Here is a 25,594-nt window from a genome sequence, read left to right on the forward strand (position 1 = left end):
TTTGTAATGCAATTTCTCATACAACATACAGCTGAGATAAATTTTTAAGGATTTTACTTATTTTAAATTTTAAGAATAAATGCGATAGTGCCAATTTGTACAGGGTTAATCATTTGTACTTTGAAAAGTGTGAGCTCAGTGGATTCCTCATCTACCCCCGTATAGCACTTACATAGGTCTAAAACAAAGGAAACTTGCACATCAAGGTTAGACATTTAATTGAAGCAGTTCTTGCTGTAGGGAACTTTATTAGTTACTATGAAAGATTTATGCACCTAGGATTTCTAGAGATGCAACCTCAAACAGTTTTATTTATTGATGAAAATGAACATTGTAAATTTAGAAACATAAATGGTTGACATCTCAATCAAAACCACACTGATATTTTGAGCATTTGTTTGTGATGTTTCCGTGGTCAAAAAGATGGTGACACACACTGCTTCGCTCACTCTCAGAAATGCTCAATTGAGTGGGGTACAGGAGAGTTTCAGTCACCTGTGGCACTATATCTCAACAGAACTCACTGCCTTCTTGGCAAATATGAGAAGCAGGGGAAAATTAATCCAAAATAAATCCAAAACCAATATTACAACTGTTAATGCATAAACAGAGAATTTTTGCAGGCTAGTATGGTTTCCAAACAGGACTCTACAATGATAAAATTATATTGTCAATGGTCTGCCCAGGATGAGTTTGTGCTGCACATTAGAAGTGGCATATATTCAGCTAAAAGCTGAACCAACAACTCACTTTTCCTACTTAATTTCTCTCTTGCAAATAGCTCATTACTGTGCAACTCATCTCTGCAGGACAGAAGGATTTCCTGAGCTAGAGATTTCTTCAGCACTTTACTAACACTCATCGGGAATAGTGGTTTACATCATTGTAAACCAATGTGCAACAGTGGCTACAAGGGACCTTATTCAACTCGTTATAAACTTTTATACACTCAATATTTTAGCAGTGCAAATATCAAAGGGCTAGTTTTGTTGGACCTCAACTTTTATTTCTGTTCTATATAATGATTTACAGATATTCTCATGGATCCGTTCCTTCAAACTTTTTCCAGAGATGGTGCCTTTTCCACAAAAAAAAAGCCAAACTGGAAGGCACTGCATCAAAAGACATTTGTTTGGTTGAAAATAATTGAGAATGATGTAATCGTTCAGAATGAAGACATGAGAGCAGAAACAGGGTTCATTCTTTAGATTCCATTCACTAAACAGACACCTTCACATATCAAATGCTCCTTGAAGTGGAAGAAACAGTTTTGTCGGGTCACAGTACAAAATATCCTCATCAACCTTGACAGCATACCGCCTAGCGTTGTTTTCATGGGTTGGGAGAGGGGGGGGGGGGTGCTGCTGTTGATGAGAATCTAATTTTCTTTATTGCAAAATGCCTAATACCACATAAAAACTTTACACAATTGAACAATAAATCAAAAATAACCACTATATTTTATGGTACCTCATTCTGCCCTCTGCTGTGGTCTGCCACATCAGTTTCTATTATCCAACACATTTTAGTCACTCAGGTATGACTGAATTAGTAACAGCAGCTGAAGCCATTTGTCATGTAATGCTCTCCGAGCAGGAAGAGCAATGATTTCAGTTCATGATTCGATCATTTGAGTCACATTTTCAGGGCAAGTCAAAGACTTCAGTTCCAGTCAGCTGGCAACTCTGATTACATGTGTGTCATCTTCAGAACACATGATCAGGGGCTTGAAGAATAAATGAATTAATCTTCAACAGTCATTGACCAGGGTAAATCACTCAGTTAAAAATCAAATTAAATATGAAAATAATGTAGAAAACAGGATTAGATATTGATTTCAAAACAAAATAATTGTTTGTTCAGGTAGTAAGTGCAAAATATCTCAACTTACAGGTGCCCTGTGGACAGGTCATTGAAGAAGGACAGAGCTCAATTATTCGTACAGAAGGCTGACCTTTTTCCATTGCAGGCACAGTTAAAATTGAAATCTGTAAAGTCAGTGCAGAGAGTTAGGGATTATTGAGCAAAATAAAGATCATACAGTCTAAATAATCAACCTTATTCCTAAATTCGGACATTCAGGTCATGGCTGCATGTGGGATCTTTCTGTATGCTGCACACAATTGGCCTGCTTAAGACTCACTGCACTTCAAAGTGTATGCAGATGATCTGATACAGAATGACACATCAGTGCAAGTTGTCTTTAGTAACAAAAATCATTCCACTATACTGAGTTCAGCAATATTACTACTACAAAAAGGGGGAAAAAAATCAAATCCGAATTACAAACCAAACAGCAAGATGCTGGAATAAGTCCAAGAAGTGACCTTGAATCAGGAACGTATTTCTCCAAACAATAGGATATCCAGTTAACTGCAGTAGTTGTCATATTTCAGACTAAGGGGAGATTTATTAATATTTTTACTCCCACTGCTCATGTTTTTCATCTTCCTTCACACCTATTTGTCTCTACCAAGAGAAGTAGCTGGGTCACATTTTGGGACTTTTGATTTTTTCCTCCCACTGGGATTGAGTATGTAGAAGAGTTTTATTTTAAAAATACAAAATGACTAGGTGAAGTAAGTTGCAGACAGAGATGAGGACTTCAGGAGCCTAGCTATGAAAAGAAAACTACCTGCCTCACACCAGCAGTTACACCACAAATGGGGAAGCCTGTCAAGGGATTGCTGCATCATGATTGAAAGTATGGATAAATCTGCTTCCAGCCTGTGTGGTATCATCTCCCAGGGTATCAGCATTCTGCAGTCTATCTTGGAAAGTGTGGCCACGCCCAAGGTTGCTGCAGCTGGGTCCTCAAGAAGTAGGGGGAAAAAATCTCTCAACAGTCTTTTCAGCTTTGATGGAAGCTCAAATGACTGCCAGCCAGATTCCAAGCTCCACCTTGGATAGATTGGTGGACCACATGGAAAGGGGTTTTCAAGGAGCCGTTCCTTTTAATTCTGGTCTGCTGTAGACCTGATCTAGTATTATATAATAAAAAAGGGCTAATTAATAATCTTGTTGTAAAAGAACCATTAGGGATGAGTGACCATTATATGATAGAATTTTACATTATGTTTGAAAGTGAGGTAGTTGAATCTGAAGCCAGGGTGTTAAATTAGAACAAAGGAAATTATGAAGGTATGAAGGGCAAATTGGCTGAGGTGGATCAGGAAAATACATTAAAAGGTATGACAGTACATAGACAAAGGATAGCCTTTAAAGAAATATTACATATTTTACACAACTATACATTCCTTCAAGGCACAAAAACCCCAATAAGGCAGTCAACCGTGGATAACAAAGGACGTTAAGAATTGTATTAAAAGAAAAGGCCTATAAAGTTGCCAGAAATAGTAGTTAACCTGAGGATTGGGAGAATTTTAGAATACAGCAAAGGAAGATGAAGAAACTGATAATGGAAGAATAGAATATGAATGCAAGCTATCAAAAAACATAAAAATGGACTGTAAAAGTTTCTACAGGTATGTAAAAAGGGAACGTTTGGCTAAGACAAATGTCAGTCCATCACAGACAGGGTCAGGAGAATTTATAATGGAGAATAGAGTAATAGCAGAGAAGCTAAATGATTAATTTGTCTCTGTCTTCACTGAGGAAAATACAAGAAATCTCCCAGAAACAGAGATCCAAGGGATTAGGGAGAATGAGGAATTGAGGGAAATTGATATTCGTAAGAAGGTTGTAATGGAGAAATTAATGGAGCTGAAGGTTGATAAGTTCCCAAGACCTGATATTCTACATCTCAGATTGTTGAAGGAGGATGGAGATTGTGGATGTATTGATGATCATCTTACAAAATTCTAGAAATTCTGGAATGGTTCCTGTAGATTGGAAGGTAGCAAATATCACCCCACTATTTCAGAAGAGAGGGAGAGAGAAAACAAGGAACTACAGACTTGTTAGCCTTACATCAGTCGTTGGGAAAATGCGAAAATCTATTGTAAAGAATATGATAAATGGATACTTGGATAATAATGATCTGATTGGGCATAGTCAACATGGATTAATGAATGGGAAATCATGTTGACAAACCTGCTGGTTCATTAAATATATTCAAGAAAGAGTTAGGCATAGTTCTTAGGGCTAAAGGGATCAAGGGATACAGGGAGAAAGTGGGAACAGGGTACTGAGTTTGGATGATCAGCCATGATTGTATTGAATGGCAGTGCAGGCTCGAAGGGCCGAATGGCCTACTCGCTCCTATTTTCTATGTTTCTATGTTTTGAGGATGTTACTAACAGAATTGATAAAGGGGAATCAGTGGACATGGTATACTTGGACTTTCAGAAGGCTTTTGATAAAGTCCCCCACAGGAGTTTAGTTAGCAAAATTAAAGCCCATGGGATAGGAGGTCATATACTGGCATGGATTAAGGATTGGTTAACAGGCAGAAAGCAGACAGTAGGAAAAAACAGGTCATTCTCGTGCTGGCAGGCTGAGATTAGTAGGGTACCGCAGGGATCAGTGCTCGGGAACTAGCTGTTCACAATATATATCAATGATTTGGATGTGGGCACCAAATGTAATATTTCTAAGTTCGCGGATGGCACAAAACTAGATGGGAATGTGTGTTGTGCAAAGATGCAAAGTGGCGTCAAGGGGATTTGGACAGACTTAGTGAGTGGGCAATAATGTGGCAGATGGAATATAGTGTGGAAAAATGTGAGGTTATCCACTTTGGTAGGGGGAACAGATGTGCAGAGTATTTCTTAAATGGTAAGAGATTAGAAAGTGTAGATGTTCAAAGGAACCTGGGAGTCCTTGCCAATAAGTCATAGAAAGCTAACATGCAGGTGCAGCAAGCAATTAAGGCGGCAAATGGTATGCTGGCCTTCATTGCAAGAGGATCTGAGTACAGGAGTAGTGAAGACTTGCTTCAATTGTATAGAACCATGGTTAGCACGCATCTGGAGTACTGTCTGTAGTTTTGGCCCCCTTACTTTAGGAAGGATATTATTGCCATAGAGGGAGTGCACTGAAGATTCACCAGACTTGATTCCGGGATTGTCCTATGAAGAGAGATTGGGGAAACTGGGCCTGTATTCTCTAGAGTTTCGAAGAATGAGAGGTGATCTCATTGAAACCTACAAAATACTTAAAGGAATAGACAGGGTAGATGCAGGTAAGATGCTTCCTCTGGTTGGGAAATAGTGAACCAGGGGACACAATTTCAAAATAAGGGGGAAGCCACTCAGGACAGAGATGAGGAGAAATTTCTTTACTCAGAGGGTTGTGAATCTGTGGAATTCTCTACCCCAGAGGGCTGTGGAAGCTCAGTCATTGAGTATGTTTAAAGCAGACATTGACAGATTTCTAAATATCAATAATATAAAGGGATATGAGGAAAGTGAGGGAAAAAGGCATTGATGTGGATGATCAGCCATGATTGTATTGAAAGGTGGGGGAGGCTCGATGGGCTGAATGACCTACTCCTACATGCCTATGTAGACCAGTGGAAATGATTGGCACGCAGCTGTGGTTGCACTTGAGCTGATCTGCCATGGATTTGTTGTGCAGGAGTGCCAACAATCCTGTGTGGGGGGGGGGGGGGGGGGGGCGGTATTTCATGTCTCCCAGCAACCATCCTGGATATCCTTGGATGACTAGCAAAGTGGGCAATGGATGAGTGTCTCAGAACAAAACTGATGTGGCAGCTGCCAGTGAAACTGGGACCACTTGCATTATCCTAATCCAGTGATTTCACACCAGTTATGTATTGATGGAATGAGGGGCCCCTCACAAAACAGAGAAACATTGAAAATATGAGTAGGCCATTCAGCCCTTCGAGCCTGCTCCGCCATTCATGATCATCCAACTCAGTAATCTGTTCCCGCTTTCCCCCCATATCCTTTGATCCCTTTCGCCACAAGAGCTATATTTAACTCCTTCTTGAAAACATACAAAGTTCTGGCCTCAACTGCTTTCTGTGGTCGCGAATTCCACAGGCTCACCACTCTCTGGATAAAGGAATTTCTCCTCATCTCAGTCCTGAAAGGTTTACCCCGTATCCTTAGACTATAACCCCTAGTTCTGGACTCCCCCACCATTGGGAACATCCTTCCTGCATCTACCCTGTCACATCCTGTTAAGAATTTTATAGGGTTTCTATGAGATCCCCCCTCACTCTTCTGAACTCCAGCGGATACAATCCTAACTGACTCGATCTCTCCTCATACGTCAGTCCCGCCATCCCAGGAATCAGTCTGGTAAACCTTCGCTGCACTCCCTCTATGGCAAGAACATCCTTTCTCAGTTAAGGAGATCAAAACTGCTCACAATATTCCAGGTGTGGCCTCACCAATGCCCTGAATAATTGCAGCAAGACATCCCTAATCCTGTACTCGAGTCATCTCGCTATGAAGGCCAACATACCATTTGCCTTTACCACCTGTTGTACACCTAAAGGTAAGCATGCAGGTGCGAGAACACCCAGGTCTCATTGCATATTTCCCTCTCAGTTCAGAGCCGTTCAGATAATAATCTGCCTTCCTGTTTTTTCTACCAAAGTGGATAACCTCACATTTATCCACATTATACTGCATCTGCCATGCATTTGCCCACTCACTTAACTTGTCCCAATCACCCTGAAGCCTCTCTGCAGCCCCTGAAGCCCCTTACAACTCACCCTCCCACCCAGTTCTGTGTCATCTGCAAATTTGGAGATATTACATTTAGTTCCCTCATCTAAATCATTAATATATATTGTGAATAGCAGGGTCCTAGCACCGATCCCTGTGGTACCCCACTAGTCACTGCCTGCCATTCGGAAAAAGACCCATTTATTCCTACTTTGTTTCCTATCTGCCAACTAATTTTCTATCCATCGCAATAAACAACCCCCAATCCAATGCGCTTTAATTTTACATGCTAATCCCTTATGTGGGACTTTGTCAAAAGCCTTTCGAAAGTCCAAATAAACCACATCTACTGGCTCCCCCTCATCAACTCTACTAGTTACATCCTCGAAGAATTCTAGTAGATTTGCCAAGCATGATTTCCTTTTCGTATATCCACGTTGACTCTGCCCGATTCTATCACTGTTCTCTGAGTGCTCTGCTATAAAATCTTTGATAATGGACTCTAGAATTTTCCCCACTACCGACATCAGGCTGACTGTCTATAATTCCCTGCTTTCACTCTACCTCCCTTTTTAAATAGTGGGGTTACATTAGCTACCCTCCAATATGTAGAAACTGTTCCAGAGTCTATAGAATCTTGAAAGATGTCCACCAACGCATCCACTATTTCTAGGGCCACTTCCTTAAGTACTCTGGGATGTAGATTATCAGGCCCTGGGGATTTATTGGCCTTCAATCCCATCTATTTCCCCAACACCATTTCTCTACTAATACTGATTTCCTTCAGTTCCTCCCTCTCACTAAACCCTGTGTTCCCCAACATTTCTGGTATGATATTTGTGTCCTCCTTTGTGAAGACAGAACCAAGGTATGCACCTTGTTGGTCAGCCATTTCTTTGTTCCCCATAAGAATTCCCCTGTTTCTGACTGTAAGGGACCTACATTTGTTTTCACCATACCTATAGAAACTTTTACAGTCAGTTTTTATGTTCCCCACAAGCTTATTTTCGCACTCTATTTTCCCTTTCTTAATCAATCCCTTGGTCCTCCTTTGCTGAATTCTAAACTGCTCCCAATCCTCAGGTCTGTTCTTGAATTCGAATTTATATGCCTCTTCCTTGGATCTAATGCTATCTCTAATTTCCCTTGTAAGCCATGGTTTGGCTACCTTTCCCGTTTTACTTCTGTGCCAGACAGGAACAAACAATTGTTGCAGTTCATCCATGCGCTCTTTGAATGTTTGCCATTGCCTATCCACCGTCATCCCTTTAAGTAACATTTTCCAAACCATTTTAGCCAACTCGCGCCTCATACCTCCGTAGTTTCCTTTATTAAGATTCAAGACCCTAGTCTCAGAATCAACTACTTCACTCTCCATCTGGATGAAGAATTCTATCATATTATGGTCGCTCATCCCCAAGGGGTCTCACACAACTAGATTGTCAATTATTCCTCTCTCATTACACAATACCCAGTCTAGGATGACCTGTTCTCTAGTTGGTTCCTCAACGTATTGGTCCAGAAAACCATCTCGTATACACTCCATGAATTCCTCCTCTACGGTATTGTGACTAATTTGATTTGCCCAATCTATATGCAGATGAAAGTCACCCATAATTACAGTTCTTTTATCACATGCATCTCTAATTTCCTGTTTAATGCCATTCCCAACATTACCACTACAGTTTGGGGGTCTATATATAACCCCCACTAACATTTTTTGCCCCTTAGTGTTTCTCAGCTCTACCCATATAGATTCCACATCGTCAGAGCTAATATCCTTCCTCACTATTGCGTTAATTTCCTCTTTAACCAGCAATGCAACTCCACCGCCTTTTGCTTTTTCTGAATGCTCCTGGATGTCGATTTCCCATCCCTGGTCACCTTGCAGCCACGTCTCCGTAATCCCAACTATACCATACCCGTTTGCATCTATTTGCACGATTAATTCATCCACTTTATTGCGAATGCTCTGGCGTTAAGACACAAAACCTTAAAGTTCGTCTTTTTAACATTACTTGTCCCCTTCCCACTATTTTTTACTGTGGCTCTGTTTGATTCTGGCCCTTGATTTCTCTATCATTTTTTTTATTCCTTACTGTCTTTTGTTCTGGTCTTTGATCTCCCCTTCTCTGACTCCTTGCCAAGGTTCCCATCCCCCTGCTATTTTAGTTTAAACTCTCTCAAACCACTCTAGAAAATACTCCCCCTTGGACATCAGTCCTGTTCACAAAAGCTCCTGGCTCATTTTCTGGTGCCTTGATAAGTGCGTGCATGAAGTTTATCATGCTCCAGACACAAGGGAAGTGAGAAACAAAAACAAGAAATGCTGGAAAAACTCAGCAGGTCTGGCAGCATCTGTGGAGAGAGAAGCAGAGTTAACATTTCAGGTCAGTGACCCTTCTTCAAAACTGCTCGGAGAGAAGAGCAGAACTTCATCAAGGTAGGCATTCCTGGAAGAGAAGTGGCAGTGAATTAAACACTAAAATAAAAGCAAAATACTGCGGATGCTGGAAATCTGAAACCCTTCTGAAGAAGGGTCACTGACCTGAAATGTTAACTCTGCTTCTCTCACCACAGATGCTGCCAGACCTGCTGAGTATTTCCAACATTTCTTGCTTTTATTTCAGATTTCCAGCATCCGCAGTATTTTGCTTTTATACAAGGGAAGTGAGCACTGCTGCAAATTCCAGAGCAGCCTCATTCCAGATGTTGGCATCTTGGGGAAGGTAACTTATCAGGCAAAGAAGGCACTGGTGATCTGCATGATGTAGCTGTGCAGCACAGATCGGGAGATGCAGGTAGTGTCACCTGTAGAAGCCTGAAAGGAGCATAGTCGAAGTTAAGATCAGTGGTGACTTTGACAGCCACTCGTAAATCATGGTCAATGATCCAACAGGCAACAGGTCCTACTGCAACCGTCTGCATAGGGCAGCAAAAGTCTGCCCGATGAAGTGCAGTCTCCTGTTGCAGTGCCCCTCAGAGATATTAAGAAAAACTGATACTTGGCCTATGGACCCTGTGGGCTGGGTAAGGCCTTCTATAAGCAACCCTCTGAACTTCTGTGTCTAACAGGTCATTTGCTGCTTAACACAGTTGCTGAGGCTGCTGCTAGTCCTTGTCCTCCAAGTGTTCCTCCAACCAAAACAAAGAAAAAGCGAAACCCATAGCAAATAATGAATGCTTAATCAGGGTGAGAAAAAAGAACAAAAATTTGAGCTTGGAAATTCACAAACAACAATTGCACATGGATCTACATGATCTGAGTGCCTGCAGACAACTGCCCTTTTAAATAGTGCTTACAAATCATGTAAGGTTGTGAAATATGCCCCATGAAGTTTTTACTCAGTAGGTTGGCCATTGAGTGGGATTTCTGACCTGACTTAATGACATCATAGGACCTCGATTTGAATTATTGAGACACCCACCTGTTTCTGGCAAGTGCCTTTGACAGAGTCAACTCCCAAGTTAAAACAGCAGTCAGTGGGTTTCTGATGGGAATGGGAACATAGGGACAGGAGTATGCCACTTGGCCCTTTGAGCCTGCTCCGCCATTCAATAAGATCATAGCTGATCTGATTGTGTTCTCAACTCCACTTTCTTGTCCGCCCTCCATAACCCTCAACTCCCTTGTCTATCAAAAATCTATATAGGAATATGGGAAGAGGAGTAGGGCATAAAAGAATGAGATTGTTGCTGTGGTGGGATTTTGAACAGGTGTCCCAAGGGCATTAGCATGGGCCTCTGTATTACTAGTTCAGTGACATTATCACAATGCCACTGTCTCCTCTTCTGCTATTTAAATGGCCTACCCCATTTTCACTGAGCTGGTTGCATTAAAAGTTGTGTTTATCTTCAAAAAGACAGTGGATGCACATATGGAGCTCAGACAAAAGACGTAATTGATTCAGAACACAAGCAGTTTCTATTGTTATATCCCTGGGTTATACAATCATATGGTCGCATGGGCACATCCGTGAATGAAAGATGCATAGACTTCCCATGGGAGAGATCAGCACGGCTGCACTCAACAGAATACCTAAAACAGACTCTAAACTAGTGAGTTTCCTATTCACTGCTCTCTGCTAAACTGCTACGAAAAGGATTCATTGGCTAAATACTATATGGTAACATTATCTCAGCTGGGAGAGGAGGAAGACGGGATGCTTTTTTTTTTAAACTTAAAAAATGATTTCACGTTATACATCCCATGATAATTAGACCCAGCTGGATGTCAAGTCTGTGTAAAAGATTTATTTTTGGTTCTGTTGAACAATTAATATTGGACAGCACATTTCCCATTTAGGGATTCGCACTCAAGGTCACAAGACAGATGATGAAGACCATTCAATGCAACTGCTGGGCTTACCCATTCAGAAAGATCATACATTCATGGCATCCAAAAGTTTCTTTACTTCACTATCCTACCTGGAAATCCATTTCATACATTTCACAAGAACAACCTCCTGAGTCTCAACATCAGGACTGCTAGTCTGCCAACTCCTGTACACATCAATGGTACTGGCAGCATTTGGGCCTTTTGGATTCATCATCTGGTAAGGTCTTTGCCAGTAGGTACACCTGACAAGACTTATCTCTAGTTAAGCATATGACTTCTCCGATAGGAGATTTAAAAAAAATATATATACGCGAGTTTTTGTTTTTGTGATGTATGCATGTGCAGAAAGAGAAAGCATGTTGCAAAGCACTTTGCCCTTGTTAATAATGCTCCTTTAAAACAGTTAACAGTATAACAGCTAAAGTTTTTAAAAACTGTCTAATTATCAGAGTAACAGTGTAATAATATTCTTTTCAAAAATAAAACATTAGTGACTGGGCTTAAGTAAATTATACACAAATTGCAGAAATGATCAAGTTTTCACTAAGAACTGCCACTACCTGCTCAGAATTGGACTTCAAGACAGAAGAATTTGTGATGAGCACCCCTCTTGAAATGTACCTGACAAAGAGAAAAAAAAAACTAATTACACGACAGCAGTGTGGAATATAGAACCAAGGAGTAAATTAAATGGCAGCAATAACATCTCAATAGTATGACACTACTTATAGTATCACCATTTAAAAAAAATTAAGTATTGCCATTATAGAAAAAAAAGATATTAAGCATAATAATTTTTCAAGGCCCAATAATTCTTTGTAGTTATTGCAAAGCCTTTGCTTGAGCAGGTAGTACAAATACTTAGTTTCAATACTTTTCTTACCATTGAATACAGCATTCACCTACAGCGAAAAGTTATTGGACCATCAACAACTGCACAGAGATAGTACCAACTGCACAGAAGGATAAGATAGCTGGGAGTGTCAAAGGTGCATCACGCTCGAGGGGTTTGCACAGTGTTCAACTACAAAGTTTATAGTCATGTAATTGAGTATATTACAACTTTGGAACATATTTCCAGGCTGAAGTTATTTTTAATGCACTTTTCTCTTCCATTTGTAACTTGATTGTAGTTTTCCAGATTTGGATTTTACTATTATACCTTTCACTATTATACCTTGTAAATCTCATCATGCAGTTCCACACGTTAGACAGAAAAAGGTATGGGGGGGGGGGGCAGGGTTTCTGTGTGAAAAGTTGCAGAAAATTTATTTTGCTAAACTGTCATGTGTTTTTAAATACAGCTTGCTCAAAGCGTTTCTCTAATTTTACAAACAGGAAAATATACCTGACATTCAGCAGCATGATACTACAACTGTCTGAAAGAATGCTATATAACAGTTCTTACTGTAGAAAACATTTACCTATATTGTACTTCTTCAGTATTTTTCTCAGGTAGATAGCTATCATCCACAATAAAGTGTTCACAGCTTATGCGATGGCCATTACTGTCAACTACAGCTTTACACCTGCAAAATAATATGGGATGCAGGAAACAAGGTTGTTAGTTCATATTACATAGACAAGAAATACAAAACAAAAGAATTTCCTGTGAAAGTAAATGAATATTAAATACCAAATAATGAAAAACAGGATTTTCACCTATATTAAATGCTTAACCTAAAATGTTAGCGAAACTCAGGCCACCTCCAAATATTGCGTTGGTGGATACTGACATGGAGATGATTCAAACTGGTGCTGCTGAATTTGTGTTCTAAAATTCCAAACAACTGAAATTTACCTAAGACCCAACAACTGTGATGAAATGTGCACGTTACAAAGAATCAGACCATACCAGAACACCAAATTAATTCCAAAGAGTTTAGAGAACTACATAGTATTCAATGGTGACCACTCAGAAGCAGTTTAAGATTACACACTCGTTTTCATTGAAAAAAATTGAGCCATTTCCGAAGCTTTCAACAAAACCCATTTCCCAAAGTGCAAGTTGAAGAAAAACAGCAACAGAAACATCAATGTCCACGGTTTCCAACTTGGAGAGAACTCTAAGCTGCCTATGTGGCTTAGAAGGCTAGAAAATTATACTTTTCTGCTGTTAGAAAATCCTAGCAATGTTACTATTAACATGCCCAATTATGACATGAACCCTTGGTATTAGAATCATAGAATGGTCACGCCACAGAAGGAGCAACTTTTTCTTCTTCTTTTAGGGGATGTGGGCGGTGATGGTAAGGCCAGCATCTGTTCAGCTGGGTGTCTTGCTAAGCCATTTCAGAGAACAGTAAATAGTCAACCATATGGCTGTGGGTCTGGAGTCACATGTAGGCCAGACCGGGTAAGGACAGCAGATTTCCTTCCCTCAAGGACATTAATGAACCAGATGGGTTTTTACAACAATCGATAGTTTGATGGCATCATCACTGAGACGAGATTTCACTTCCAAACCTCAGCTAGTACGCTCCCCTGCCCTTTACCCATAGCCCTGCAATTTTTTTCCTCTTCAGATAATTATGCAACTCCTTTTGAAAGCTACGATTGAATCTGCCTCCACCATAATCCAGGCAGCGCATTCCAGATTCTAGCCACGGACTGTGTAAAAAGGTTTTTCCTCATGTCGCCTTTGGTTCTTTTGCCATTCACCTTAAATTGATGTCATCTGGTTCTCGATCCTTCTGCCAACAGGAACAGTTTCTCCCCATCTATTCTGTCTCGGCCCCTCATGACTTTGAACACCTCTATCAAATCTCCTCTCAACCATCTCTTCCCCAAGGAGAACAACCCAGTTTCTCCAATCTATCCATGTATCTGAACTCCCTCATCCCTGGAACCATTCACATAAATCTTTTCTGCACCCTCTCTGATGCCTTCACATCTATTGAGTGACAATTCATGCCACAACCCTGCCTGGAGCAGGAAAATGTGGTGTTTATGAGAACAAAGGTACCAGACCAAAACTGTAAGAAATTGTCACAAAATAAATATGGAGCATTTTCACACAGGCTGCGTTTGCTGACAACACTACCACTAGGTACGGGCTGGGGACGGGGGGAGCGGAGCTGGCCGGTGAAAGGGGGGGCGCGGAGCGGGCCGGTGAAAGGGGGGGTGGGAGGAGAAAAGAGAGCGGACGGAGAGAGCAGCGAGGGGGGGAGCAGAGCTTGACGCATAAGTGATTACGTTAGCGTTGCATTGCTGTATGTGTAAAGCGCATGCGCAGAGGCTGACCAGGCGCATTGCCCGAAGATGCACACATCATGCGATGACATCGGCGCATGCGCTAACCAGTCCTGGCAAGTTGGAACGCAGCACACGCGCGGAGAGCAGGAGCCCGTCTGCGCAAGTGCGCACCTTGGCACAGCCTGATGACGTCAGTGGCTGGCTACGTTGTCAGGAATCATTTTGTTTCACATATCAAACAGAAGCAATGTCTTGAAACAATTATTATGCCAGGAATAGAGGGATTTTAACTCAAGATTGAACGACATCCAAACCGTTAATTCCAGGAATGCAATTTATTTATTTTTTTTAAAATGCAGTACAATTTTTGCATTAAAATTCAAAGGCGAATGAAACCAAATCCTATCTTATTCTGTGCTGAATTAAGCTGCCTGCACCCAATTTTGTGACAAGATAACTGCCATCAATGTGCACATTTAAATTTTAAAAAAAAGTAAACTTCACAAAATCTCATTACTTATTTGCAGTCAATTTTTACTAATTCTTGCCTGGAATTTCCCAATGCGCATTTCATTAATTTTGCAAGTCTCAAAGGATTCAGTTCTATTTCAACTGCATATGGAAATATGTCTACCATGATCTATCTCTCTTTCGCACATCTACTGAATATTTGTATGCAACTTAAATATGAAAATTAAACTAAAAAAAGTGCATAACGTGCAAGAGACCCAGTGAATCAAAAGATTTAGCTGACTTTCTTTTTTAAGATTGTTGAAATAAGCTCCACTTTCACCCTTCATATTTTCACAGTTGTTTAATCTTAAAATAAAAGATAAAGTATCTCTGAAACTTTAAACAAAGTCTCAATTAAAACCAAATGCACAGAACAAAATTAGAGCGTGGTTATAATCTAACAGAGACAAATTGGTTTATACTGCATGAAGAATTTGTTGGAAATACTTGTAATTATGTAAGTGTACAATTTGAGTTGACAATAGCCAGTATTAGACATATACAGGAATTCATCTCTAAATATATTTCAGTATTCAATGCACATACTTTGAAAGCTAGGCAGGAAAAATCCTTCCAGGAGGATCAGAAATCTCAAAGTCTTCATGTAACTATGTTAGATGAGCTCATTCTTTCAAGTCTGCTTTTTGTTACCCCAGTGTATGGTAAAGGATCTAACTTATTACCTTCTCAATGTACTATATAAAGATACATTGACCTCTTGGTGGAAGCTATCCTCCCCATATGCCAGAAGCAACACATTTTCTTCACATAGCTAATTACCCACACAATGAATGCAAGTGGTCATCCTTACACAGAAATTATTGGAAAAAAATTGTAAAATTCTTACATAAAATGTGACATATGGACAAGCAAGAACAGATTTACATAAATGTTAACAAGAAAATGTGTTCTTGTTTACAGAAGATCTACAAAGCTGTAGAACAGACCATCAGACCAACCCCAAATCCATTTACCACATGTTCAGTGAAATAAACTTGGCAGCTTGCACTTCACATCTCCAGATCTATTCTTCCAGAGAAAAAGAATAAACTTGCAAACTTTTTTTTAAAGATACTAAGCTTGTCCCAAAATTGTAAACAGATCGCCTAAGCTCCAGTATTAAATAATGAACACATCATAAAGCAGAAAAACTAAAAAAGCCACTCAAATCTATCCAGAATGCTCCATCACGCAAATTTACTTCAGGATCAAATATGACCATTGTCCATCTTTACCTGCTCAAATTCCTCTACACTGCGAATAATTGGACCAATTTCCTGAGCAATTCAAATCAGTCTGCATATATGGCATTATGTGGGATTTGCATTTAGGCAAACGATTAGTGAAGAAATTATTAGAGTTCAATTTGCAACTTTGGTTTATAATCATGTCCTCTGGTTTTATAACAACTTCTCTACATCAATCTAACTGACATTCTTGACAATTTTAAAACCTTACATTGTTTCCCATCCAATTTTTTTCTCCAGTAAAAATATTGAGCTTTCTTGCTGTCCCTTAACTCAGCAAAGAGGAGAATTTCTAGAAATTGATTTGGCCCAGCATCATCTTGTAGATAAAATATACAAGATCTCAAGCACAAAGGTTTTATGCACAGTCAGCATGACTTTTAATGCAAAAGGTCACAGCCTGTAATTATAAAGTAAAGGAATCCTACATTATGCAAAATTTTTCATCAAGAGATTGATTAGATGGGGTAGCCCATGATTGGGTAAACTAAACATGATCTGTGGAAGGAGCAGCCTTTAAGACAAGAATATTGCTTTCTCAGTCTTTGTTCATGTTCTCATCTGCTGCTTTCTATATTTCTTGACCACAGCCCAACCTCTGCCAACTGAAGGCGGTGACTCACTCTGCTTCTAAAGGGTTCAACAAGCCTCTGCAATCTTACGCACCACGCACAAAGCGTGGTTAATAAGATCGGTGAGCTGCAAGCACAAATAGGGACGAGGCAATATGATGTAGAGGCGATAACTGCGATCTGTCTATAAAGGTATTCAGGAAAGACAAGGAAGCGGGTAGAAGTTTTGATTAAGGAAATATTACAGTGCTAGCAAGAGAGAATGTCCTTGAAGGATCAAAGACAATTTATTTGGTTGGAGGTATGAAACAATAAAGGAGCTATTGGTGTACTTTAAGGCCACCAATTAGTATGAAGGAGATAGAGGAGCAGATTTGCAAAGATGTGACAGAGATGCAAGAACTATATTGTAGTGATAATGGGAAACATTAACTCCCCAATATTGAATGAGGCAATGACTGTATTAAGGGTAGAGAAGGAGAAGAATCTCTGAAGTGTATTCAGGAGAATTTTCTGGATCACTAGATTTCCTGCCCAAGAAAGGAGGCATTGCTGGAACTAGCCCTGGGTCAAGTGAAAAATGTCACAGTAAGGAAGCAGTGCGAGACTAGTGATCGAAGCATCGTATTTAGATTAGTTCTGCAGATGGACAAAGAGCAATCAAGAATAAAAATACTTAAAAGGAGGGCGGCTAATTTCAGAAAATTGAGGAAGAATCTGGCACAGGCAAATTAGAGTCAAAGACTGGCAGGCGGAAATATAATGGGCAACAGGCAGCCTTTAAAGAGATGGATTGGGTACAGTCTAGGTACATACGGTAACGGAAATCACACATGCCAAATGGAAAATATTAATTTTGTCATTGGAACACTGCTTGAGACATTTACTGGACAGTACAAATAACTTTTAAAAAAGAACAGAACAGCTGAAGATGTCCATGCCCCATTTGCATATGAGAAAACTAAGGGTGGCTGGGAGACAGAGGTAAATTACCCAGCCTAGCTAGAACAATGGGGATGCTCCCTGATTCAATTAATAAGAATGGTTTGTCAATAGTGATCAAAAGCCATCGACACCCTTTGACTTTCAAAGAGCCAAAACCACCCCCCTTATCAATTATGTCTGAAGAACTCTGAAGTTCAAACAACCTTCCAGAAACTTCTGCTTTAAAACAAAGAGCTGGTCAAATGGCACAACTGCTGGTGTAACACTGAGTTTTGGTGAATTGTGCCTGAGAAAGGAAAGAGACTGTAACTGAACTCCAAGAAAAAAAATCTCTCTGTCTCTCTCTCCAGCAAAGTCCCAGGGAAGCCACCGTGGTAGCTACTAAGCCTCAAGACTGCGGAACCTTAAAGGCAACCAAGACTACAGATAAAACCTCTCCTTCGGCCTTCTGGAACCAGAGAAGCAAGCCTAAATTGTGCATGTGGCCCCAGCGAGGACTCCAAGACTTGAAATTCAATTAAGGACATTGAAATTCAGTATCTGAATTCCATTTATTACAGACTTGACTTCAACCTCCCAATTCTTTCTTGCCCTCTGTATCTATTTGTGTGTGTGTGCACCTCTCATATGAATGTGAGCGTGGATGTGTTGCGCATTTTAGTAATTTTAACTGGTTTAGATGATAAGGTTATTAAACTTACATCTTTCTTGTTTAAACTCACGAAAACCTGTCTGATTGGTTCATTTGCAATTGGAATGAGAGAAACAGGAGCATGTGCTCACTGAGTTGGTAAGTTAAAACACTGTGTTTAAAAGATAAATCCTGCTGCGGTCAAACCAGAGAAGGGGTGGAAGGGGAGCCCGAGACAACATCCAATAATTGTAACAATACCCACAAGAGGAAATGGAGGGCAACCAACGACAAGGCTCCTTGCATGACAAACCAGCAGGATGAAGCAGAAAAAGCGGCAAAAGAAATGTCAGCTTGATAATACAAGGGAGAATCAGGTTGAATATAAAAAGTACAGAGGACAAGTGAAAAAGGAAGTAAGAGGGACAAAGAGACAGTACAAGAATAGATTAACAGCTAACAGAAAACTGAATTCAAAGGTCCGCTACAGACATATTAACATTATAAGGGTTGTCAGGGGAGCAATGGGACCAATTGGTGACCAAAATGGAAATCTCTTACCGCCCCTTCCTCTCCCGCCTCTCTCCCCCCCTACCCGTCCCGCCTCTCTCCCCCCCCTACCCGTCCCGCCTCTCTCCCCCGTCTCCATCCCCCTCCCCGCCTCTCTCCCCCGTCTCCATCCCCCTCCCCATCTCTCTCCCCCTTGCCCCCGTCCCTCGCTCTCTCTCGCCCCTGCCCCCGGCTCTCGCCCCCTTCCCCACACTCCGTGACTGCAGTGTTCCGCGTTCAGTGTTACTCTCTCCCGCTCTCTGCCCCCTCTTACCCCTCGCTCGCTCTCTGCCCCGCGCTTCCCCCTCGCTCGCTCTCTGCCCCCCTTTCCCCCCTCTCACTCTCTGCCCCCCTTTCCCCCCTCTCTCGCTCTCTGCCCCCCTTTCCCCCTCTCTCGCTCTCTGCCCCCCTTTCCCCCTCCATCTGCCTCCCCCCCACCCCCCGTCTGTTCCCCCACAGTCTCTTCCACCCCCCCCCCCACATGTCTCTCACCCCCCTCTTCTCCCCACCCCTCCACCCCTCTCTCTCATAGTTGCAGGGACAGGAACGTTGAGCAGATGTTTGGTCAGTTCTTTTAAAAAGACATCGCTCTGTCAGTTTCACAGCTGACTGCTACTGACATCGGGAACAGCCGTTTATCAACAGATGCGGGCAGTAACCGCAGGAAAACCCCGAGTCTGTTGGGAAACAGCTGTTCCCGATGTCAGTAGCTGTCAACTTTGAAACTGACAGGGCGATGTTTTTAAAAATGCTGCTCTGTAAGAGGACGACAATGGAAAATTTCTCATCTCCAGTCATGATGAAAATAAGGAACAGCCCTGGGAACAGTTTACATCCGTGGGTCAAACGGAAATGTTTGGTGGGCCGGATCCTGGCCCGCGGGCCGTATGTTGGACAACCCTGGTTTAGACAGAGTAAAAATAGGAAGTGTTTCCAATGGCTGAAAGGTCGATAACCAGAGGGCAGAGATTTAATGTGATTGACAGAGACGACATAAGTAAAACTGTTTAGTTTAGAGATACAGCACTGAAACAGGCCCTTCGGCCCACCGAGTCTGTGCCGACCATCAACCACCCACTTATACTAATCCTACCCTAATTCCTTATTCCTACCACATCCCCACCTGTCCCTATATTTCCCTACCACCTACCTATACTAGGGGCAATTTATAATGGCCAATTAACCTATCACCCTGCAAGTCTTTGGCACGTGGGAGGAAACCGGAGCACCCGGAGGAAACCCACGCAGACACAGGGAGAACTTGCAAACTCCACACAGGCAGTACCCAGATTTGAACCCGGGTCGCTGGAGCTGTGAGGCTGCAGTGCTAACCACTGCGCCGCCCTACAATGAGTGGTTAGGATTTGGAATGCACTGCCTGACAGGGTGGCGAATTCACATTTAACTGTAGCCTCCACAAAGGAGTTGGATAAATACTTGAAAGAAAAGTTGGCAGGGAAATGGGACTAACTGGATTACTCTTCAAAAATGGGCTGAATGGTTGCCTTCTGTGTGTATGACTTGATGATTCTAAATTGAATCCACACAAACTCAAAGGCTAGGGATTGAGTCACAGTCTGGGCCTGTACAATAATTACTCAATGAAACCGTATGTTTACAGAAAACGTTTTAAATATTCAGCGGATCTGGCATCATCTGTGGAGAAACAGAGTTAATGTTTTAGGTCAATGGCCTTTGATAAGAACAGTTCAGGGTTAACTGTTCCTCTTCTCCACTGATGTTGCCAGAACTGCTGAATATTTCCAGTATCCACAAGTATTTTGCTTTTGAAACCATAGGTTTCCTCGGCATGTTGACAATAACTATACAATATTCCTAATGAGGTCTCATGAATAATTAAGTTTTTTTTTTAAACATATTCCACCTATCTGCTTATCTACACATTTTATTTTCCTTTGCCAACATAATGTTTGGTAAATTACGACACAGACCCTTTTGCTCTCGCATTTAGAATCAACTCTTCAATTTGTAATATTTAGTATTTGTATAATATATCCATAACCTTTTTATGGTTCAGTATTAGCTTCCACTTACAACTCATCTAGTCAGTTCTTTAATTTTATTCTTTTGCTATGAAAACTCTGCAGAGTAGAATGTGCACATTTAGGATGTTTATAGTTTACAACTTGAGATATCTTGCTTACACCAACTGCTCAATTAGAATTATCACTAACTTTTGGTATTTCCTATTATTTAGTCAAATTATCCCATTTGCTACTTCCTCCTTTATGTCCACAGCTTCCACTTCAGGAAAAGTATCTTCTGACTCACTGCATCAAATGCTTTCTCAATAGTTTCATGGAAAATTTTCATTTAGGAGAAAAACATACAAGCCCTTTAACTCCTCCACATTTCTGGATTGATAATTATTTTGTCTGCGTTGATAAAAATATTCCTTCTCAAGCTTAGAATTTAGTTACATTCCGTCTTGACCACCACCCAAGGTCTCAAAAAGGATTTCTCAGGAAAACACAAATTCAATCCCAGATGAGCTGGCTGCTGTATTCTTCATAAGCATAAATTGATAGATCAGGTTGAAAATAATATTAAGTTTAAAAATGTCAATTAGCTAGAGCTATCAGATTCAATGACAAACGTCTTATACCACTGTCAAAGATTGCCTGCATTCAATATTGATGAATCACTGCTTGTTCTAATAATTATATATGATGCAATCACCCCTTGCTTTTGTTCAAAATGGCTGCTGAGGTGTTCCTAAGCCACCAGGACACAGATCAAAAGATCGGCATCAGCCTGCGAAATTGCCTTTGACTGGTAAACTCTGGAGACTTTACAAAAATGGACAGCATTACGAACTGGCTGGAGATCTCGGATTGATAATTCAACCAGAAACTTCCTCATGCCAAATTGTATTGGGCAGCAGATGCCAGCCCCGTCAAGTTCTGTCTTTTCAGCAAACAGCTACAGAGCTGTCTGTTTACATAGTTGGCACTTGTTCAGCTAGGTAGTTAGGACATAATGTGATTACTGTAGGTAAACTACTAAAAATCTGTTTAGAAGGAAAGCAAGCAGCATCTTCATCTATTTATTGAAGAGGGTAGAGAAATATATGCTTGTTATATAGTTGACTTCATTTATCTAGCTGTTGTAAATAAAACCAATTAGTTCAGAAGCCTGAATCTGAGCCCGCTTTCAGAGTGAGGAGAATCATGGGGCAACATGCAACACACAGTAGCCAATATCCAGAGTAAGGGTTCTCAGTTGCTATCCTGAGTCTTGCTCTCATTTATAAAAACATTGGGCAAGAAATGTTTTTTTTAATTCATTCTTCGGATGATTATTTCCCATCCCTAATTACCCTAGAGAAGGTGGCGGTGGCCTTCTTGAACTGCTGCAGTCCACGTCCTATAGGTACACCCACAGTGCTGTTAGGGAGGGGGATTCCAGGATTTTGACCTAGCGACAGTGAAGTAACAGCGATAAACTTCCAAGTCAGGATGGTGCATGACTTGAAGGGAAACTTGCACGTGGTGGTGTTCCCATGCAACTGCTACCCTTGTTCTTCTAGGTGTAGAGGTAGCGGGTTTGGAACGTGCTTTGAAGGAGACTTGGCGAGCTGTTGCAGTGCATCTTGTAGATGGTATGCACTGCAACCACTATGTCGTTGGTGAAGGAAGTGAACGTTTAAGGTAGTGATAGGATGCAAATCAAGTGGGCTGCTTTGCTCTGGATGGAGTCGAGCTTCATTAGTGTTGTTGGATCTGCACTCATCCAGGCAAGAAAGGAGTATTCCATCACATTCCTGACCTGTGCCTTCTTGATGGTGGACAAACTTTTGGATGTCAGGAGGTGAGTTACTAGCTGCAGAAATCCCAGACTCTAGAAGCCACAGTATTTATATTGCTGGTCCAGTTCAGTTTCTGGTCAATGGTAACCCCCAGGATGTTGATGGTGGGGGATTCAGCGATGGTAATGCCATTGAATTTCAAGGGGACATGGTGATTACCTCTTGTTTGAGATGGTCATTGCCTGGCACTTGTGTGGTGTGAATGTTACTTGCCACTTATCAGCCGAAGCCTGAATATTGTCCAGCTCTTGCTGAATGAGGACACCAACTGCTTCATAAACTGAGGAGTTGCGAATGATACTAAGTACTGTGCAATCATCAGCCAGCATCCTCACTTCTGACCCCTACGTTGAAGGGGAGGCCACTGATGAAGATGATGGTTGGGCCTAGGACAAAACCCTGAGGAACTCCTGCAGCAACGTCCTGGGGCTGAAATGATTGGCCTCCAACAACTACAACCATCTTCCTTTGAGCTAGGTATGACTGCAACCAGGGGAGTTTTCACAGATTCCCATTGACTTCAATTTTCTAGGGCTCCTTGATGCCACACTCAAGTCAATTGGCACTCAAGAGCAGTCACTCTCACCTTACCTCTGGAGTTCAGCTCTTTTGTCCATGTTTGGACCAAGGTTATAATGTGGTCTGGAGTGGAGTGGCCTGGCGGAACCCAAACTGAGCACTGGTAAGTGCCACTTGATAGCACTGTTGATGACACCTTCCATCACTTTGCTGATGAGAGTAGACCGCTGGATTGGATTTGTGGACAGAATATACCCAGGCAATTTTCCACATTGCCAGGTCGCTTTACTGGAACAGCTTGTCTAAGTGCACGGCTAGCTCTGGAGCACAAGTCTTCAGTAATACAGCCAAGATGTTGTCAAAGCCCACAGCCTTTACTATAACCAGCGTCTTCAGTCATTTTTTCTTATCACATGGAGTGAATCGAACTGCCGGAAGACGGGCATCTATGATGCTGGGGTCCTCAGGAGGAGGCCAGGATGGATCATCCACATGGCACTTCAGTCTGAAGATAGCTGCAAATGCTTCAGCCTTGTCTTTTGCAGTGATGTGCTGGGCTCTGCCATCACGGAGGATGGAGATGTTTTTGGAGTCGCCTCCTCCCATTAGTTGTTTAATTGTCTACCATCATTCATGATGGAAATTGGCAAGACTGCAGAGCTTCGATCTAACCTGTTGGTTTTGGGATCACTTAACTCTGTCTACCACATGCTGCTTCTGCGTTTTAGCAGATGTCATAGCTTCAAGAGATGGGCATCACATTTTTAGTTAAGCCTGGTGCTGCTCCTGGTATGCTTGCCTACACTCCTCATTGAACTATGGTTGTTCCCCTGGCTTTATGGTAATGGTAGAGTGAGAAACATGCTGAGCCATAAGGTTACAGATTGTGGTTGAAGACAATTTTGCTGCTAATGATGGCCCACAGTGCCTTATTGATCTCCAGTTTTGAAATGCTGGACCTGTTCCGAGTCTATCCCATTTAGCACGATGGTTGCGCCTTACAACACAATGGAAGATGTCCTCAGTGTGAAGACGGGACGAGGTCCTAAAAGGACTATGTGGTTGTCACTCCTACAAATACAGTCATGGACCGATGGTAGATTGGCGAGGGCAACGCCAATTGGATTTTTTCCCTCATTGGTTCTCTCACCCTCTACTGCAAGTCCAGTCTGACGGGTATGTCCTTCAGGACTCGGCCAACTCAGTCAGTATTGGTGCTAACGAGCCACTCTTGGTGATGGACACTGAAGTCCCCCACCCAGAGTACATTCTGTGCCCTTGTTTCCCTCAGTGCTTCTTCCTAGTGTTGTTGAACATGAAGGAGTACTGATTCATCAGCTGAGGGCGGGCAGCAGGTAGTAATCATCAGGTTTCCTTGCCTGTGTTTGACCTGATGCATGAGACTTCATGGGGTCCACAGTTACGTTGAGACACTCTCTCCAGACTGTCTACCACTGTCTGACTGGTGGGACAGGACATACTTAGGAATGGTGATGGAGCAGTCTGGGTCACTGGTTGTAAGGTATGATTCCCGAGTATGTCTATATCAGGCTGTTGCTTAATGAGTCTGTGGGACAGTCCCCAGATGTTAGCGAGGAGAACTTTCTACGGTCGACTGTGCAGAGTGTGCCTTCGTCGCTTCCAGTGCCTAGGTCCATGTCGCGTGGATCTGTCCAGTCTTGGTCTTACTCAACTTTTCTGTAGAGATTTGGCTTGCTGGGCCATTTCAGAGGGCAATTATGAGTCAACCAGATTGTTATGGGTCTGGAGTCACATATAAGCCAGACCGGGTAAATACAGCAGATTTCCTCCCTAGAAAGACATTAGTAAATCAGATGGGATTTTATGATAATCCGGTAGTTTCATGATCATCATTAATGAGATCATTTTATTCCAAATGTATTAATTGAATTTAAATTCCTACGGCTGCCATGGTGGGATTTGAACTCGGCGCGAGTATTAATTCGGTCCTCTGGATTATTGGTATGGTAACATTACCATAATGCTACCATCGGAGATCCGAAGTCCAATTATTGGAGTGGCCACCGACGCGGATCCCAAGGAAATCTTCAGCATAACAACCCAAAAATGCAACTGTCTCAAAGAAAAAAGTAATGGTTTGTTTACTTAACAAAAGTTGAAGCGTAAGTTTATCAAAAACTGGTTTGAAGAAAAGGAGATAAATTTATCCACGATTTTTAAGTTATAATGGAAGATTGGTTAAGAAAGTAAGAGCCCATGAGATCCAGGGTAATTTGGCAAATTTGGATTCAAAATTGGCTTACTGGCAGGAGGCAGAGGGTGACGGTAGAGGGTTGTTTTTGCGAATGGAGGCCTGTGACCAGTGGGGTACCGCAGGGATTGGTGTTGGGATCCTTACTGTTTGTACTGTACATTAATGATATAGATGATATAGGAGGTATCAGTAAGTTCACAGATGACATAAAAATTGGTGGTGTCGTAAATAGTGAGGAGGAAGGCATTAGATTACAGGATGATATAGATGGGCTGGTAAGATGGGCAGAGTTGTGGCAAATAGGAACATAGGAAGATAGGAACAGGAGTAGGCCATTCAGCCCCTCGAGCCTGTCCCGCCATTCAATGTGATCATGGCTGATCTGTGGCCTAACTCCATATACCCGCCTTTGGCCCATAT

At 41.7% G+C, this 25,594-nt stretch overlaps 1 protein-coding gene across 2 annotated transcripts in view; it reads right to left on the reverse strand.

Moving 5' to 3' along the window:
* Positions 1-25,594, reverse strand: part of chm (CHM Rab escort protein) — a 152,473-nt gene that overhangs the window by 15,250 nt on the left and 111,629 nt on the right. For both annotated transcript variants that reach the window (XM_068047686.1, XM_068047685.1), the window contains exons 10-12: positions 12,363-12,467; positions 11,499-11,559; positions 1,892-1,988 (exon numbers count right to left, since the gene is read on the reverse strand). In XM_068047686.1, the coding sequence (XP_067903787.1) occupies positions 1,892-1,988; positions 11,499-11,559; positions 12,363-12,467 (263 nt within the window). The remainder of the gene's footprint in view (positions 1-1,891; positions 1,989-11,498; positions 11,560-12,362; positions 12,468-25,594) is intronic.

Source organism: Heterodontus francisci, chromosome 15, assembly GCF_036365525.1.
Source record: "Heterodontus francisci isolate sHetFra1 chromosome 15, sHetFra1.hap1, whole genome shotgun sequence".
In the NCBI taxonomy this organism is placed as follows: domain Eukaryota; kingdom Metazoa; phylum Chordata; class Chondrichthyes; order Heterodontiformes; family Heterodontidae; genus Heterodontus; species Heterodontus francisci.